Raw genomic sequence first — 16,088 nt, 5'->3', positions numbered from 1 at the left:
TAAGAACAACCTCTGAAATCTCCGCCAAATTGAACAAGTCCCATTGTTTGTCACACCATTTTAGCACAACCATATGGCACACTCTACTTGACCCCTGAAGCCGGCCTAGTTTCACTAGCCTTATATATTCACTCATTTTTCCGTCAAGATTTTTTGTCAAGTTTTTTTGTTAATTCTCTCATGACTACTGCTGTTTCTTTTAGTCCATCAAAAACCACTACACATACTTTGCAAGCAAAGAAGAGCTAAAGAGCTTAAACAAGAAACAGTGCTACAAAGTCAAGACATGGATAGACTCATAAGCTTAGAACCATCGAATCTTGTTGCAATAAGGATCGAAGAAGGCCAAAAATGCTATGGTGAGCTTACATTACGCAATGTTATGCACACAATGCCTGTTGCTTTTCGGCTTCAGCCAGTGAACAAAACTCGTTACACAGTCCGGCCTCAAACAGGAATCATATTTCCGCTAAATACAGTGACAGTTGAGGTCACGTATGAATGCGGTCCAAATATAATTCTGCCTGAATCATTTCCGTACTCTGATGATTCATTCTTGCTGCATAGTGTTGTTGTTCCTGGTGCAGCAGCGAAGAATTTTACTTCGACTTCTGATCCCGTGCCTAGTGATTGGTTTACCACCAGAAAGAAACAGGTGTTTATTGACAGTGGCATAAAAGTCATGTTTGTTGGTTCCCCTGTTTTAGCTCAACTTGTTGCTAATGGCGCAATGGATGAAATTAGAGATGTCTTGGAAAAGAGCAACCCGGCTTGGAAGGCTGCAGAGTCAGTTGATTCTGATGGCCAGACCTTACTTCACATGGCCATCAGCCAAGGCCGGGCTGATCTTGTGCAGCTTCTTTTGGAATTTGAGCCGGATGTCGAGGCTCAGGGCAGATCCGGCTCGACTCCACTGGAAGCTGCATCAGCATCAGGGCAAGCCCTGATTGTGGAAATACTGCTGGCTCGTGGAGCCAGCGTAGAAAAATCACAATCTTCCACTTGGGGGCCTATCCATCTCGCCTCAGGAGGCGGTTACATAGAGGTTTTAAGGCTCCTTCTGCTTAAAAATGCATATGTGGACGCGCTTACAGAGGACGGCAACACAGCCTTGCACAATGCTGTTGAGAAGGGAAAGAGAGATTGTGCAAGGCTATTGTTGGCGCATGGTGCTAAACCTGATATTCGCAACACGGATGACCTCGACACACCTTTACACATTGCATCAGCCTTAGGGGATGAAAACATGGTCAAGCTATTACTCCAAAAAGGAGCTTATAAAGATATCCGAAACCGAGTTGGAAAGACTGCTTATGATGTTGCAGCGGAGCATGGGCACGCTAGGCTTTTTGATGCTCTCCGTCTGGGAGAGAGTTTAAGTATAGCTGCCCGAAAAGGCGAAGTCAGGACTATTCAAAAGCTCCTCCAAACCGGTGCTTCAATAAATGGCCGGGATCAACATGGATGGACCACATTACATCGTGCCTCATTTAAAGGACAGCTTGAAGCTGCTCGCGTATTAATTGAAAAAGGCGTCGACATCAATGCCAGAGACGAGGATGGCTATAGTGCATTGCTATGTGCTGTGGAGTCAGGACACGTAGAAATCATTGAGTTTCTTATCAAGAAAGGTGCTGATGTTGAGGTTAGGACTAACAAGGGTGTCAGTGCATTGCTAATCGCAGAATGTTTACAATATTCGGGAGTTATTAGGATTTTACTAAATGGAGGCGCGACGAAAGATGAATTAGTCTCTCATGCAAGTGTTAATCAGCTGAATTCATCGTCGCTGGGGAAGGGAAAGGATCGAGTACAGGACATTAGAAAGAAGCCGCAGGTTCGCCCAAGAGCTCTGAGGACTTAGTTGATGAGTCTGTGGCATTGGCTCTGGTATAGCTATTGTACCTATTACATTCTTGAAAATTTGATGTTTGTTAAAGTGTCGGTTGTGTAAAATCCTGATCCCATTTTAAAAACAAACTTGTAATGTGAAATTTATGTTAATTAAGTTTGGTTGCAGATATTTATGGAACTGAACGCTCTGAGTACGACCACACATTATTTTATGGGGCAAGTAACATGCAAGAAGCACAAATATTGGAATAAGTTATAAAATTCAAGGGAGACGGTGATCTCAAAACATGGAACAGAACACTACGGACTAGCAAGAGAATACTACATCTGACTTTGTGGCGTTGAGTTGCAGTTAGAAATTAGAATATTACTCTTTTCGTTTCAAATTAGATTTCCATTTTAAAAAAATCACAGATTGTTCACAACTTAATTGCATTAAATGATCAAAATATGTGGAGTGAGATTGATCTAAAAAATATAAATAAGAAATATGTGGAGTAGAATTGACTTAAAAAATATGAATTTGCATTATAAATTGAAGTGGACAAATAATTTGAAACAAATTCAATTTTTTTTTTAAATGCACATGTAAATTGGAAAAGAGAGTATTAATTTGGTACATCGTGCAGTTGAGCTGAAGCTCAAATCAAATCTCGTTTAGATTCAACTTATGTACGTAGCACGTAGTTCCGACTTACGACGCAATCCCAATGTCTGTGATTGTTCATGCTTCTTGTGCGAAATGTGAAGTATACTTATAAATTAAAATTAAATAATTTAATATGTTTGTATAATAAACACGATTGAGAGTTTGCGGGGCATCAAATAATTTTTTTTATTTTGTATTATAATTTATGAGGAAAATGGATAATACTGTTATAAAATTGATTTTTTTTATTTTTGCCACATAAAATTGAGGTTGACTTGATCACGTATCTTAAAATTGAGACCAATTCAATTAAGTTTAATTGTACTTGAATCATGGTAAAACTTTAAATGAGTATTTAAATTTAATTTCAAGACAATCTTTTAATTTTGCAAACTTGGTTAAGACCTTAAAAAAGGAATACGGTCTTACATCCACCGCCAAACTCACCTGCCCTTTCTTTTTTCCTCTGACTATTGAAGGTTTTATATTTTGCTGTTGTTGATAATTACAAGTCTGCAAGTAACTTATCATGCAAAATTTGAAATATTTTAACAAATTGCTCGACAGACTTTTGTTTAGTAAATGTAAAACACACTTGAATACGTAGGTGATGAAAGTGAAATGGGGTAGGTAGGTAAATAGACAAGCACCAACAAAATGAATTGGTATAGCACACCTCTTTCATCAGCTGTTAGCAATATATGCACGTTAAACAGTCAAAGTCAAAATTAGTCGAGCAACTTGGAATTTTGGCAGATTTATACAGATTATATTATAAAGTTAATACATAATACTGACTTGGAATTTTGAATAATTTATATGTTATAGATTATATATATTTCAATACATAATACTGACTAAGATATTGTAATTTGTGGGTGACAGTTTCGGATAACGGGTCGTGTTCGTGTCAGCAATCGGGTCAAGTTAAAATCACTTAAAATTGAATAAAACTTAAAATTGAAATTATTAGAAACGAAATTCTAATTTCGGATCATGTCGGGTTCATTTCGCGGGTTCATTTCGTGTCAAACAGGTGATTTTGGGGTCATTTTCGGATTTGGTCTTAGTAAATCGGGTTGCGGGTTCGGGTCGGGTCTGATATTGCCGGCCACTGAAAACAAAAATATTTAAAAAGTTGGGCCATAAATAATTACGATTTTAGTATTTTTTTCAAGAGATAATAGTATTTTTTGTAGCATATATATTAAATAAAATTTATTATTGAAAATTAAATATAAATCTGCAAATCTTGTACTATTCAGTCGTCATGATTATTTCATTTAAAGTCTAACAAATTTACCTTGGATTGTAAAATTATATTAAAAACTAAATATGAAAAAAATTAATTTAATAAATTAATATTTATATATTTAAAATCAATTAAAATAAGATATTCATGTAAATTTCATGATAAAAATGGGGAAAAAGAATCACATGATCACATTACTACAGAGTACAGATCTACACTGAGAAAGCCACCCATACCTACTCCCCAAGCTCACCAATCCAATCCATCTATAAATAACCCCATTCCCCTCCCTTCACAATTCGTGTCAACAACTCTCCTCTCAATCCCCCCTTATCTCCGGATTGAATTGGAATTGCATTCAGGAATAACTTCACCCTCTCTTCTTAAAGGTGCGCTTCCCACGCTTCTATGTTGTCAAACCATTTTTCTCCAAGTTCGCATCTTTTTCATTTTTACTTGGAATTACACTGACCCTTTTGTCTCCTTCATTTCTTTGATCTAAAAGTTTCAATCTTTTTTCATTTTAGGTAGAATTACACTGACCCATTTGGGTTTCTTGGATTTTCTTTTGCTTGTTTCTTGATTTTGATTATTTGATCAGATCTTTACTGATAGTTCTGTCTTTTTAGCTTGCTATAGCTCTTATGAAATGCTTCTGTGTTCTACATTCTTCTGTCATTTACAGAATAGAACTTTGTATGTGTATGTCATATACACAAAGCTCCATCCCATTAACCTGGGATGGAGCTTTGTGTATATGTATTGTATGCATGTGTATGATCATGATGTATGATTAGATCTGGTGGTGTATGGGTTTAGGAACTTGTTGATCTAGTTGTTAATGCAAACGTTTGTGTTTTTTAAGATCTGATATCGAGTAGCATCTTGTTTATCACACTATTGAGTAATGACAAAATGCTGGCTTGTCATTTTGTTGTTTTGAGTCGATTTGGTAAATAGATGTTTTATAGATTTGATCTATTATTTTGTCATTGACTATGGATCTAATGCATTCATTTAACTGAGTGGGAACTCAGTTGAAATTCAAATAATTTGCAATTTAACACATCACTTGATTCATAATCTCCTGAGAACTCCCCTTGTAATTATATCATCATTGTATGCATGTTCATAAGGCTTGATATATATAGATTTGTACCGATCTAAATGAAACGAAACAAAGAAAGATGTACGAATGTTATGCTTGATCACGTATTGAAACCCTGATTAATGAATTATTTTCTTTAAGTTGTAATTGTGATGACTGATGAGTTCAGGAAATTAATTAGTTCATGGTATGTGATATGATCAGATCAATGGCTTCTCATATTGTTGGTTACCCACGCATGGGCCCCAAGAGGGAGCTCAAGTTTGCCCTAGAATCTTTCTGGGATAAGAAGAGCTCAGCTGAGGACTTGCAGAAGGTGGCTGCTGATCTCAGATCATCCATCTGGAAGCAGATGTCTGATGCTGGTATCAAGTACATCCCCAGCAACACTTTTGCATATTACGACCAGGTACTTGACACAACTGCAATGCTTGGGGCTGTACCCCCTAGGTACAACTGGAATGGGGGTGAAATTGGTTTTGACACTTATTTCTCCATGGCTAGAGGAAATGCCTCTGTTCCTGCTATGGAGATGACCAAATGGTTTGACACCAACTAGTAAGTCGTCTTCCCCTGTGTTTCCTGTAAAGAGTTACAATAGTATCAGTTTGTACTAATGGCTCGTTTGATTTGCTATTACAGCCATTACATTGTTCCTGAATTGGGCCCTGAGGTGAAGTTCTCATATGCCTCACACAAAGCTGTAACCGAGTACAATGAGGCTAAAGCGGTACTTTATCTAAAACTTATAATATACCTTTATTTTTATTTTTTTAATTTTCTGAGCAGTAGGTTTTTTCTAAAAGGAAGTAAATGGTATAGCCTTTAATAAAGTTTTTTAAGTGAGTGACATAATAGAAGCATATTGCTTTTTCCATCACTTTTGCTACCTTTCTAGTTACTCATTTTGAACATTATTATATACTAAAACTTCATCATTTTCAAAGTACTGATTTGGGTATATTATGTCATAGCCATAACTTTCCAACATGCAGAAAATATGTTGTAATTAGATAAAATTTCATTACAGAACATTTAAATACTCCACGCCAGCCTTAAACTACAGGATGTATGATTTTTATAACCAGATCATGTTGTGCATTTTTAACTGTACAGTATTAAAAAGGTAGAAATGAGAACGGGCAGGGGAATAGCTAATCTTTATTCATCAAGACAAGCGTATAGCATTTCAGAATATATAATAATTTATGAATGCTATTTTGCAGCTTGGAGTAGATACTGTGCCAATCCTTGTTGGACCAGTCAGCTATTTGTTGCTATCCAAACCTGCAAAGGGGGTTGAGAAAACCTTCAATCTTCTCTCCCTTCTTGACAGCATCCTACCAATCTACAAGTAAGACATTGTGCTTTCTCTTCCTTGTGTAATACTGCATATTGCATTTTGGCTCACATAAAAATAAATACCAGGGAAGTTATCTCTGAGCTGAAGGCAGCTGGTGCTTCATGGATTCAGTTTGATGAGCCCACTCTCGTAAAGGATCTTGAAGCTCATCAGTTGGAAGCATTTACTAAGGCCTACTCTGTCTTGGAGTCATCTCTATCTGGTCTTAATGTCCTCATTGAGACCTACTTTGCTGATGTTCCTGCTGAGGCATTCAAAACCCTTACTGCACTTAAGGGTGTTACAGCCTTTGGTTTTGATTTGGTTCGTGGAGAAAAGACCCTTGAGCTGATTAAGAGTAGTTTCCCTTCTGGGAAATACCTGTTTGCTGGTGTTGTTGATGGAAGGAACATTTGGGCCAATGATCTTGCTTCATCTCTCTCTACTCTGGAGTCGCTCGAGAAAATTGTAGGAAAAGGTATATATTGTTCGTGCTACTTTTAAGGATGAGGTTTTACTATGTTCATGACTGATTTATCATTCTTCGTGATACTATTGTGCAGACAAGCTTGTTGTTTCTACCTCTTGCTCACTTCTTCACACTGCTGTTGATCTTGTTAATGAGACCAAGTTGGATTCAGAAATTATATCATGGCTTGCATTTGCTGCACAGAAAGTTGTTGAAGTGAATGCCTTGGCCAAGGCTCTGTGTGGTAGCAAGGATGAGGTACATATGATATCTTGCTCGCTTAACTATCCATTTATTTCACTTGCTAAGACTCCAAATGAGACGGGCACTTGTTTGCTATCCACAACCAATATATATGAAATAAACGCCTTAATTTTTGCTCAGTCAAAGCTCTTACAAATTTCTTCTTAATGCTGTTCTGATTGCTAAATTTAATTGTTTTTTCATCCAGGCATTCTTCTCTGCTAATGCGTCTGCTCAGGCTTCAAGAAAAGCCTCCCCAAGAGTGAACAATGAGGCTGTCCAGAAGGCCGTAAGTGAATAATTCATTTTCTACAACTTATGTAGGTAGCTTGAATGTACCAAATAAATTGTACTTAAACGTGATTTATTAAATTCTCAGGCTGCTGCTCTGAAAGGTTCTGATCATCGTCGTGCTACCAATGTTAGTACCAGATTGGATGCTCAGCAGAAGAAACTTAACCTCCCAATCCTCCCCACAACCACCATTGGGTCTTTCCCTCAAACAATTGAGCTTAGGAGAGTTCGCCGAGAGTACAAGGCTAAGAAGTTAGTGTTTAAATGGCTTCATTGTTCTTTCATTGCTTTAGTACTCTATTCTTTGCTTCAGGTATTAACATTCTGTGTCCAGGATCTCCGAGGAAGACTATGTCACTGCTATCAAGGAGGAAATTAGCAAGGTTGTCAAACTACAGGAAGAGCTCGACATTGATGTCCTAGTTCATGGGGAGCCAGAGGTATATTGATTAATGTATATACTCGCGCATTTATTACTTACGTTTAAAGGAGATCTGATCTGATATTTATTGTTGTCAATATATAGAGGAATGATATGGTTGAGTACTTTGGAGAGCAATTGTCTGGTTTCGCCTTCACTGCTAATGGCTGGGTCCAATCTTATGGATCTCGATGTGTGAAGCCACCAATTATCTATGGTGATGTGAGCCGACCCAACCCAATGACTGTGTTCTGGTCTTCTATGGCCCAGAGCATGACTAAGCGCCCAATGAAGGGTATGCTCACAGGACCTGTTACCATTCTCAACTGGTCCTTCGTGCGCAATGACCAGCCAAGGTAATATACAGCTGCAACTGTTTCTTTATATTAACTAAATGCAAGGAACAATGAAGAACACTGAGGTTTTTTAATCATTCTGATTCAAATATACTCTGCATATCCAGATTTGAGACTTGTTACCAGATTGCTTTGGCTATTAAGGATGAAGTAGAGGACCTTGAGAAGGCAGGCATCACTGTCATCCAAATTGACGAGGCTGCTCTAAGAGAGGGATTGCCTCTTAGGAAATCTGAGCATGCTTTCTATTTGGACTGGGCTGTCCATTCATTCAGAATTACCAATGTTGGAGTCCAAGATACCACTCAGGTCCCCCTTATCTCCCCATACTAACAACCCTAAAGTAATTATATTTTATTTGTAGTTTCGTATTATATTATCTTTCTAATTATTTACTTGTAATTGTTGCAGATTCACACCCACATGTGTTACTCGAATTTTAATGATATCATCCACTCAATCATTGACATGGATGCTGATGTGATCACCATTGAGAACTCCCGATCAGATGAGAAGCTCCTGTCCGTTTTCCGCGAAGGAGTCAAATATGGTGCTGGTATTGGTCCTGGGGTGTATGATATCCACTCCCCTAGAATACCATCAACAGAAGAGATCGCAGACAGAATTAACAAGATGCTTGCAGTTCTTGAAACCAACATCTTGTGGGTCAATCCTGATTGTGGGCTCAAGACTAGGAAGTATGCTGAAGTGAACCCAGCTCTGAAGGCCATGGTGGATGCAGCCAAATCCCTCCGTGCCAAGCTTGCCAGTGCCAAGTAAAAGAAGTATTAATGGGTCACACAAATTTGAATACTTTTATACATTGTTTCTTATGCCACCCGCAAAACTGTAATATCTTCTTAAAATGTTGTTTTTATGTTGGCGATGAAATCAGTTGTTAGGTGTATTCCCGGGGGCACATTTTGCCTACTCCCAGTGTTGTTGGTTTAAGCCTTTTATTTTGAAAAAAGAAGAGAAGAGAAGAAAGAGTGTCTGTCTTCTATCTTGAAAGCTATAAACTTTTGAGTTTACCTTAAGACATCATTTTTCTCGCCTACAGGGTTGGACACTTAAGTTTAAGATGACCATGCGTAAATTGTTTATTCTTTTGGGCATGTCAACGTGTAGTTGGTTTCAGACCAACTACATGCGGGAAATGTGGGAATGTGAATGAACATATTAATCTATACAAATTTATGTTTATAATAAAACTAAACATTAAAATATATATGATAAAATAATAAATATATAGTAGGGTTATAAGTCAATATTATGATAAAAATAAATATGTCCAATAAACGTGGAGGCTGATGGCAAGTAAAAACCTGATAATTTAACTTAATTTCTTAATTGAGATTTCTAACAATATATGAAGTACTTATTGTGCATTTCTACCATTTCAAATATTGGTTTTTATATAATTAATCTTAAATATGTTTTTGATGAAATATTATTGATGACAACCGGTGTTATAAGAAGTGGGAATCGTAGTTAGTCAGCGGAAGCACGGTCCAGAAATTAATCGGATAATCGAGAATTAATCGGAATGATTAATTGGAATTAATTTAATATTATATTTAATTATATGTATATACATTATAGATTTATAATTTTATATAATCAAAATAGCAAATATTTATATACCGCAAACAAAACACACACACACAAATATATTAGCACATATAAAAAATATATATGTTTAAGTATTTTGCATAATTACATGACATAATTTAATAAAAAAATTGTATATAATTAAGTATATTTTTTTATAATCGATAAAATTATAATTGAATAATGTTTATTTTTTTTATAAAATTTAAATTGATAAATTTTAATAGAAAATAATTATTTTTTTATATAATTTACTTATCTTAAGAAGATTTTACCGACTTTTGACCGATTTTACCGACTTTAGACCGACTTTATTGATTTTCTTAAAATAATTTTTTATCTGATTAATCATTAATCAAGACATTTTCCGTCCGAACATCGATTAATCTCATCAATTGCGGACTTTTAGAACACCAAAACACTTGAACACACCTCTATTTGCTTGTTGATCGTATTTTTTTAATTTCAAATGTATCGTTGCTCTGAATGAAATCCTGAACCCTCCACTAGAACCATGGGACTTGACGACAAAAATATATCAGATTTATGAAAAGAATCAAAAATTACCGAGACATTTGTAGCTTTGTATACGACAACTGGACCTCCTTCACGGACTTTATCATCGGAAATAGTAGATCTGCACCACAATGACAAATTCAAGGATCCTCTACTAACGGTTAAATTTATTTTTTTGGAAGAACTGAGGTAAAAATTTAAAACTTGTTCCTGTGCGATAGTATATATCTTTATAATAATAATATAGAAAAGTAATAAAATTGTAATATTGGCTGGTTTTAAGAAGTTTAGTAAATAAACTTTGCTTATTCAAATTACTTAAATTGTCAATGTTTTACATTTCAATAATGCTAGCTGAAAATTGTAAATGAGAATTTTGCTATATATCTTTTTATGTCCTTATAGTTTAGTGGAATTATATTTTAATAAATAGATTATTGTGTTTATTTTCATAAAAATAATATTATTCTAAATCATCAAATATAATTAACTTTTTTGATGAGAGAAGCTAAAAATGCTACGGAATATGGGTGAGATTATTTGTAATGCAACACAAACTAGAATAATATTAAAGTATTAATTTATAAATTATTCAACAAAACATTTAAAAATACATATATAGAACTCGTCCTTAATGTTTCTCACTTTCTCTCTCGGACACGGATCAAACTAAATGTCAGAGTCATGTTCAGAAGCCACTTAATGCAATATTTTAATACATTTGGAGGATCGTTAGCAGCTGATCAGTGCTCAGAGTAAATTCATCTTGAAATGCTCATGCATGTCTAGAATACTGTGGTGTTCATTTTGGACTAGCTGTAAACACAACTAACCATTCCAGACTAAAATCACAACATGCATCATTTTAAGACACAAGAAGAAGATGACCGCATCTCACATCGAGTTGCTTCAGCAGATAATCCTTTAGACATTCAGTTTTCTCAGCTCATGGATGATTTTCAGCTAGGTCTAATGGCGGAGCCGGATGAGGGAGAGTTTCTACTGGCTGCAGAGGAAGTCAATGTCGGTGTTGATATAATGATAGTGAATGGTGATGGAGTAGTTATGGGTGGGATGCCTCAACAAATGGAAGTCTTTGAAGCACCTTATCCAGAATTCCATGTGCAGCAACATGTTGATGGAATCATTGTTGATAACGGAGGAATTGCATGCATTAATGATTCGACAACGGTGGAAAGCAATGGAGAGATCTATGTGCCGGTGCAACCACTTCGAATGCTCACCTCAGATAATGTAGAGATTTTCTCAGTCCTAGAGGTGCCGGTGCCCGTGCAACCACTGAGAATTTTCACACCTGATAATGGAGAGATCCCGGTGATTGATGTGCAACCACTCCGAGTTTTTACACCAGATAATAGAGAGATCCCAGTTGATGATGTACCGGTGCCAGTGCAACCGCTGAGAATTGTCACACCAGATAACAGAGAGATCCCAGTCGATGAGCCACTCGGATTCTCAGACCAGATAATAGAGGGGGTGCAACCACTCCGAATTTTCACACCAGATAATAGGGAGATCCCCGTGACTAATGCACCTCTGCAACCACTTGAAATTCCCAGACCAGATTATGCAGAGTTTCTGGCCACTTATGTGCCATTTGTGGTGCAACCGCTTCGAAGTGTTGAACCTGAGTACGAAGGAAATAAGCAGATGGATAATGGTGATGAGGCTGGACCAAGCGAAACCTAGGAAGAATGCAACAATGGATCAAGGTCTTAGCTCGGTATATGTTTGATTAAGTTTCTTGTCGTTTGTGAAATTTTCTTTAATCGTGTTGTTAATTTAGAACCGGTGACTGCTTGGTTTTCTATTCCTGCTAGAGTACTAAGCCTATGATCAATGGGTTTTTGCCCATTTCTACTTTAATAAAGTTTCAGTTTAGAAAGTTAAATGCCCTTCGATCAGTGCAGTTGTAGAATAATTATATTCTTAATTTAACTAGGCCAAAAGCATTCAACTCGAGATCCAACTGAAAGTAGTTTACAAAATGCATGGTTCGAAATCCCATCTCCTCAACTAGGTACTTCCAAGTTTCAACATTGATGTTTGTATTTGATCTGCTAAGAAGGTGCTCGATTAATGTGGTGTATACTGTTGTTTATACAAAATTAATTCTTCCGACAAACACTGATTTTTTAATACAATCAAAATGTCAATATTTGACATGCCCGACTTGTAAATAACCTTGAAATGCAGTTCATAACGTAATACACTATGGTAAAATGCATAACAGCACCTGCAACTGCAAGTCCATCCCGTATGTTGTTAACTAATTATTGTGTTGTGAATCAGTTTAAGCTCAAAATGCTACTTACATTAAAAGACTTCAATAACAGAGAATAAACCCAGGATATCCGCTCACAAGATTTGTGGCATTAACTTAACTGATTTTCTAGTGTTTATCATGTACACACATTAACAATCACTTTATAGATAGGGTGAATTTCTATTAGTCACAATCTTAATAATAATAATGTCTCGTACATGCAATTTTTTTTTCACCTGAACAAAAAATAGTTATCGGTGAAAGACCTTAATTTAAAATCTATGATACTAGGATTATAAACCATATAAAAACATCTACTACACCTTATTTTTGTCACAGTACGGCCTCGTGTTAAATTTATCCATAACCTTTCTCGCTAGAAAGGAATGTAGTAGGATATTTTCTAGATTGAATCGCCCAAACCACTTTGTTAAGGCAACAAACAAATTGCATTAAGCACGTAGAAATTATGTGCGTCAAAGCCAAAGCTCATCATTGGCCGGCTCCGGACAGTTAACCATCCTATATATACCCGATTCATATCGAAAGCAATGAACAAGTTAATTAGAATCATCTTACCTTAGCATTACTAAACTAAACCAGAATACATACATAGATATTAATGGCTTCTTACAACCTTTTCATCGTTCTTGCCCTTGCCTCCGTTACTGCCACCATGGCCTCAACCGAATTCTGGGTTGGAGGTTCCAGCGGCTGGACCATCAACGTTGATTATCAAGCCTGGGCTGCTGACAAAGTGTTCCATGTCGGAGATTCACTGGGTAAAGTAAAATACAACTTTCTTCCTAGCTAATAATTTTCTTAACAGATTTTCTAGTCTTTGTGACACACAGTACTTTTTACTCAAGTGGTGGATTTTTGTTGGTTCCCATCTCATTAATGTTGATGGCCTTTGCATGCACAAAAATCTCTACCAATTAAAATCATCCTTCTAAGTAAAAAGTAATTGTTAGTGTGTGACCATCAACACACTTGAAAAATCCTATTTTTAATTATCAAAGCGGTTATGGATAAAGTTTTTTTGGCCATGGGAATTGTATTCCTGATCATACAAACTCTGTGTGTACTGTGCTTGCAGTTTTCAACTACACTCAAGGAGCACACAATGTATTCAAAGTGAACGGAACTGCATTCGCTAGCTGCATCAAACCAGCATCAAATGAAGCACTGACGAGCGGACATGATGTGATCACACTGGCCAGCACTGGGAAAAAATGGTACATTTGTGGAGTAAAAACTCACTGCTCTGAGTTCAAACAGAAGCTGGTGATCAATGTTGAGGAGGCAGTAGAAGCTCCTGCACCAGCTCCAACTAGCTCTGCTCCAGGGATTTTCGCATCTTCGTATCAAGTGTTTTTGGCAGCTGCTGTTGCAGTTGGGATCATCGCTGTTATGTGATTTGACTTCTGATGTTAGATGTCTTGAATTGGTTACTCTATAATTATATATTGACCGCATGAAATAATTTATTTGATTTGTATCCAAATTCCGATTAACGGCATTCCAAATGTGAGATGGTCAGGATTTGTAATAATACGGGTATGCTATATGTTTGTCTTATGTTGGGGGTCTGTTAGGGCTTTCTATGTGTGATTCTATTCATGATTAAGTTTTTATCATAATCACAGTATATCACCATGATCATAATACATTACCCAGTATTTTGACCCCTGCATACCTTGTTTTTATGTTGCACATGTTTATGCTTTGTATGTTTCTTTAAAATGATACTACAATTAAAAGGAGATGCTTTGCTCACTTCAGATCTCAGTGGCATCCTGGACCTTTCTCTAAATATTACCTGCAAAAAGATGTAGAATTAAAAACTAACATCAATTTGGAAAGTCAGATTAAATGTCTACTCTGCGTGACATATATATTCTTTTGATACTAACAACAATATTTCGTAGCTTAACAATTTAAAAGTCCTTCTAAATTGTTGGAGTGTTGAATTGTACAATCTGAGTTAGGATCTACTGTGTTGTAGTTAAGTGTACGGCATATGAATACAGTTTACATTGATGCCTTCTCCATCTAGTAATTTTGTATGCTAAAGCATATACTGGACGAGTGCTTTAATTTATGAATAATGCTAGGTCCACATAAACTGATACAAAAATATGCACATGACATGGATTCCACTATTATCTGTGCTCTGTCATTTTTTGTTTACAGACGTGGATTCCCCTATCATCAGTGCTTTACAATTTTCTTGTTTAGTTTTATACTTTTCTTATGTAACTTTGTACTGTGGTCGTTTTTATTTTAATTTTATACTCGTCTTGTTTTTAGCTTTGTACTCTTCTTTGTTTTTCTTTTTTTTAGTTTTTAGTCCTAAAGTCTACAACCATCTTTTTTATATTAAAAAATATATTTATATCATAGTTTTATTTCTTTTTTATTTTATTGTCCAATTACATAATATTATCATTTTTCTTCCTCTTATTAGATAATTTATTTACTGTACTTTATGCCAGACTTAGTTATTTTATATTCTAAAAATTTTATACACATATATTATAGTATAGACATATTTCATTTAATGTATATTATTTGTTAAGATTAATATATTAATAACAAAATAAATTTTTGAAATTTTATATATTATGAAATTTGTTTATTTTATATTAAGAAATTTTTTAAACATATGTCTTATTATTCATGCGTGAATCTGGATAACAAATTTATAGTAAATAAAATATATTTATGCTGTTAAAATATAAAAATACTAATATTATTTGTTATGAGATTGTTAACTTACCAATATTTATGGTAAAACTTGTTTTGGTAAAAACTATTATTTATGAGTTAAAAATTAAAAAAATTTAATATATTAATTTAAAAATAATAAATACTATTGAAAAAAATAATGATAGTACAAAAATATTACTCCCTCCATCCCAGTCATTTGTATACAAATGGCTGGGACACGGAGACCAAGAAATTGGGTAAGAAATGAGGAAAGTTGGATGAAAAGTGGGTATAGTGGTGGGACCCATTTATATTTAATAATAAATTTGAGATAGTGGAGGAAAGTAGTGGGTGTAATAGTGTTTATATTATTATAGAATGGAGATAGTGGAAGAAAATAGTTGGTGTAATGATGTTTTATATTATAAAAGTTTATTACTTTTGGAATGTATACAATTGATGGGACGTCCCAAAAAGGAAACTGTATACAATTCATTGGGACGGAGGGAGTAGTAGAAAGAAACATATTTAAAAAATTATTATTATATATAATTAATATATTGGATAATAAAAGTAGAAAGAAATATACTAAAAAAATATGATACAAAATATGTTTTTTTATATAAAAAAGTTGTTAAGAAACTGATTAAATATATAACTTATGTGTATAAAAAGATAGTTGTAGATTTTAACACTAAGAACTAAAGAGGAAAAATAACGATAAGAGTACAAAACTACCTAAGGAGAGTATAAAGTTAAACAAAAAAGTGGCAGAGTATAAAGTTAAATAAGAAAATGACAGAAAAGCAGAGATGACAGTGGAATCCACGTCATTCTGTGCATATTTCTGTACCAGTTTCTCTGGACCTAGTATTACTCTTAATTTATCTCAAAGATACAGATTATTAACACTACTTTTCTACTCCCTCCGTCCTTTTTACTTGTCCCTTTTGAAAAAATAACGCTATCTTAAG

At 35.2% G+C, this 16,088-nt stretch overlaps 3 protein-coding genes across 3 annotated transcripts; all 3 read left to right on the top strand.

Moving 5' to 3' along the window:
* The first annotated feature begins 153 nt into the window (after positions 1-153).
* LOC108226267 (protein VAPYRIN-like) lies at positions 154-2,151 on the top strand. Its single transcript, XM_064078850.1, has 2 exons — positions 154-1,890; positions 2,021-2,151. The coding sequence occupies exon 1, from the start codon at positions 287-289 to the stop codon at positions 1,862-1,864; it is 1,578 nt and encodes a 525-aa protein (XP_063934920.1). The 5' UTR covers positions 154-286; the 3' UTR covers positions 1,865-1,890; positions 2,021-2,151.
* Positions 2,152-3,940: 1,789 nt separating this feature from the next.
* Positions 3,941-9,025, top strand: LOC108227519 (5-methyltetrahydropteroyltriglutamate--homocysteine methyltransferase). The gene is made up of 12 exons (XM_017402706.2): positions 3,941-4,144; positions 5,068-5,421; positions 5,506-5,593; positions 6,090-6,217; positions 6,292-6,683; positions 6,769-6,932; positions 7,126-7,206; positions 7,297-7,463; positions 7,546-7,651; positions 7,738-7,988; positions 8,096-8,297; positions 8,400-9,025. Exons 2-12 carry the CDS (start codon positions 5,072-5,074, stop codon positions 8,766-8,768), a joined length of 2,298 nt encoding a protein of 765 aa, XP_017258195.1. The 5' UTR covers positions 3,941-4,144; positions 5,068-5,071; the 3' UTR covers positions 8,769-9,025.
* Positions 9,026-12,953: 3,928 nt separating this feature from the next.
* On the top strand, positions 12,954-13,909 carry LOC108227038 (blue copper protein). The gene is made up of 2 exons (XM_017402035.2): positions 12,954-13,184; positions 13,502-13,909. The coding sequence occupies exons 1-2, from the start codon at positions 13,025-13,027 to the stop codon at positions 13,819-13,821; spliced, it is 480 nt and encodes a 159-aa protein (XP_017257524.1). The 5' UTR covers positions 12,954-13,024; the 3' UTR covers positions 13,822-13,909.
* Positions 13,910-16,088: the final 2,179 nt, after the last annotated feature.

The sequence above is a fragment of the Daucus carota genome, chromosome 6 (assembly GCF_001625215.2).
Source record: "Daucus carota subsp. sativus chromosome 6, DH1 v3.0, whole genome shotgun sequence".
NCBI classification, from domain to species: domain Eukaryota; kingdom Viridiplantae; phylum Streptophyta; class Magnoliopsida; order Apiales; family Apiaceae; genus Daucus; species Daucus carota.
This window is presented reverse-complemented; position numbering and strand designations above follow the sequence as displayed.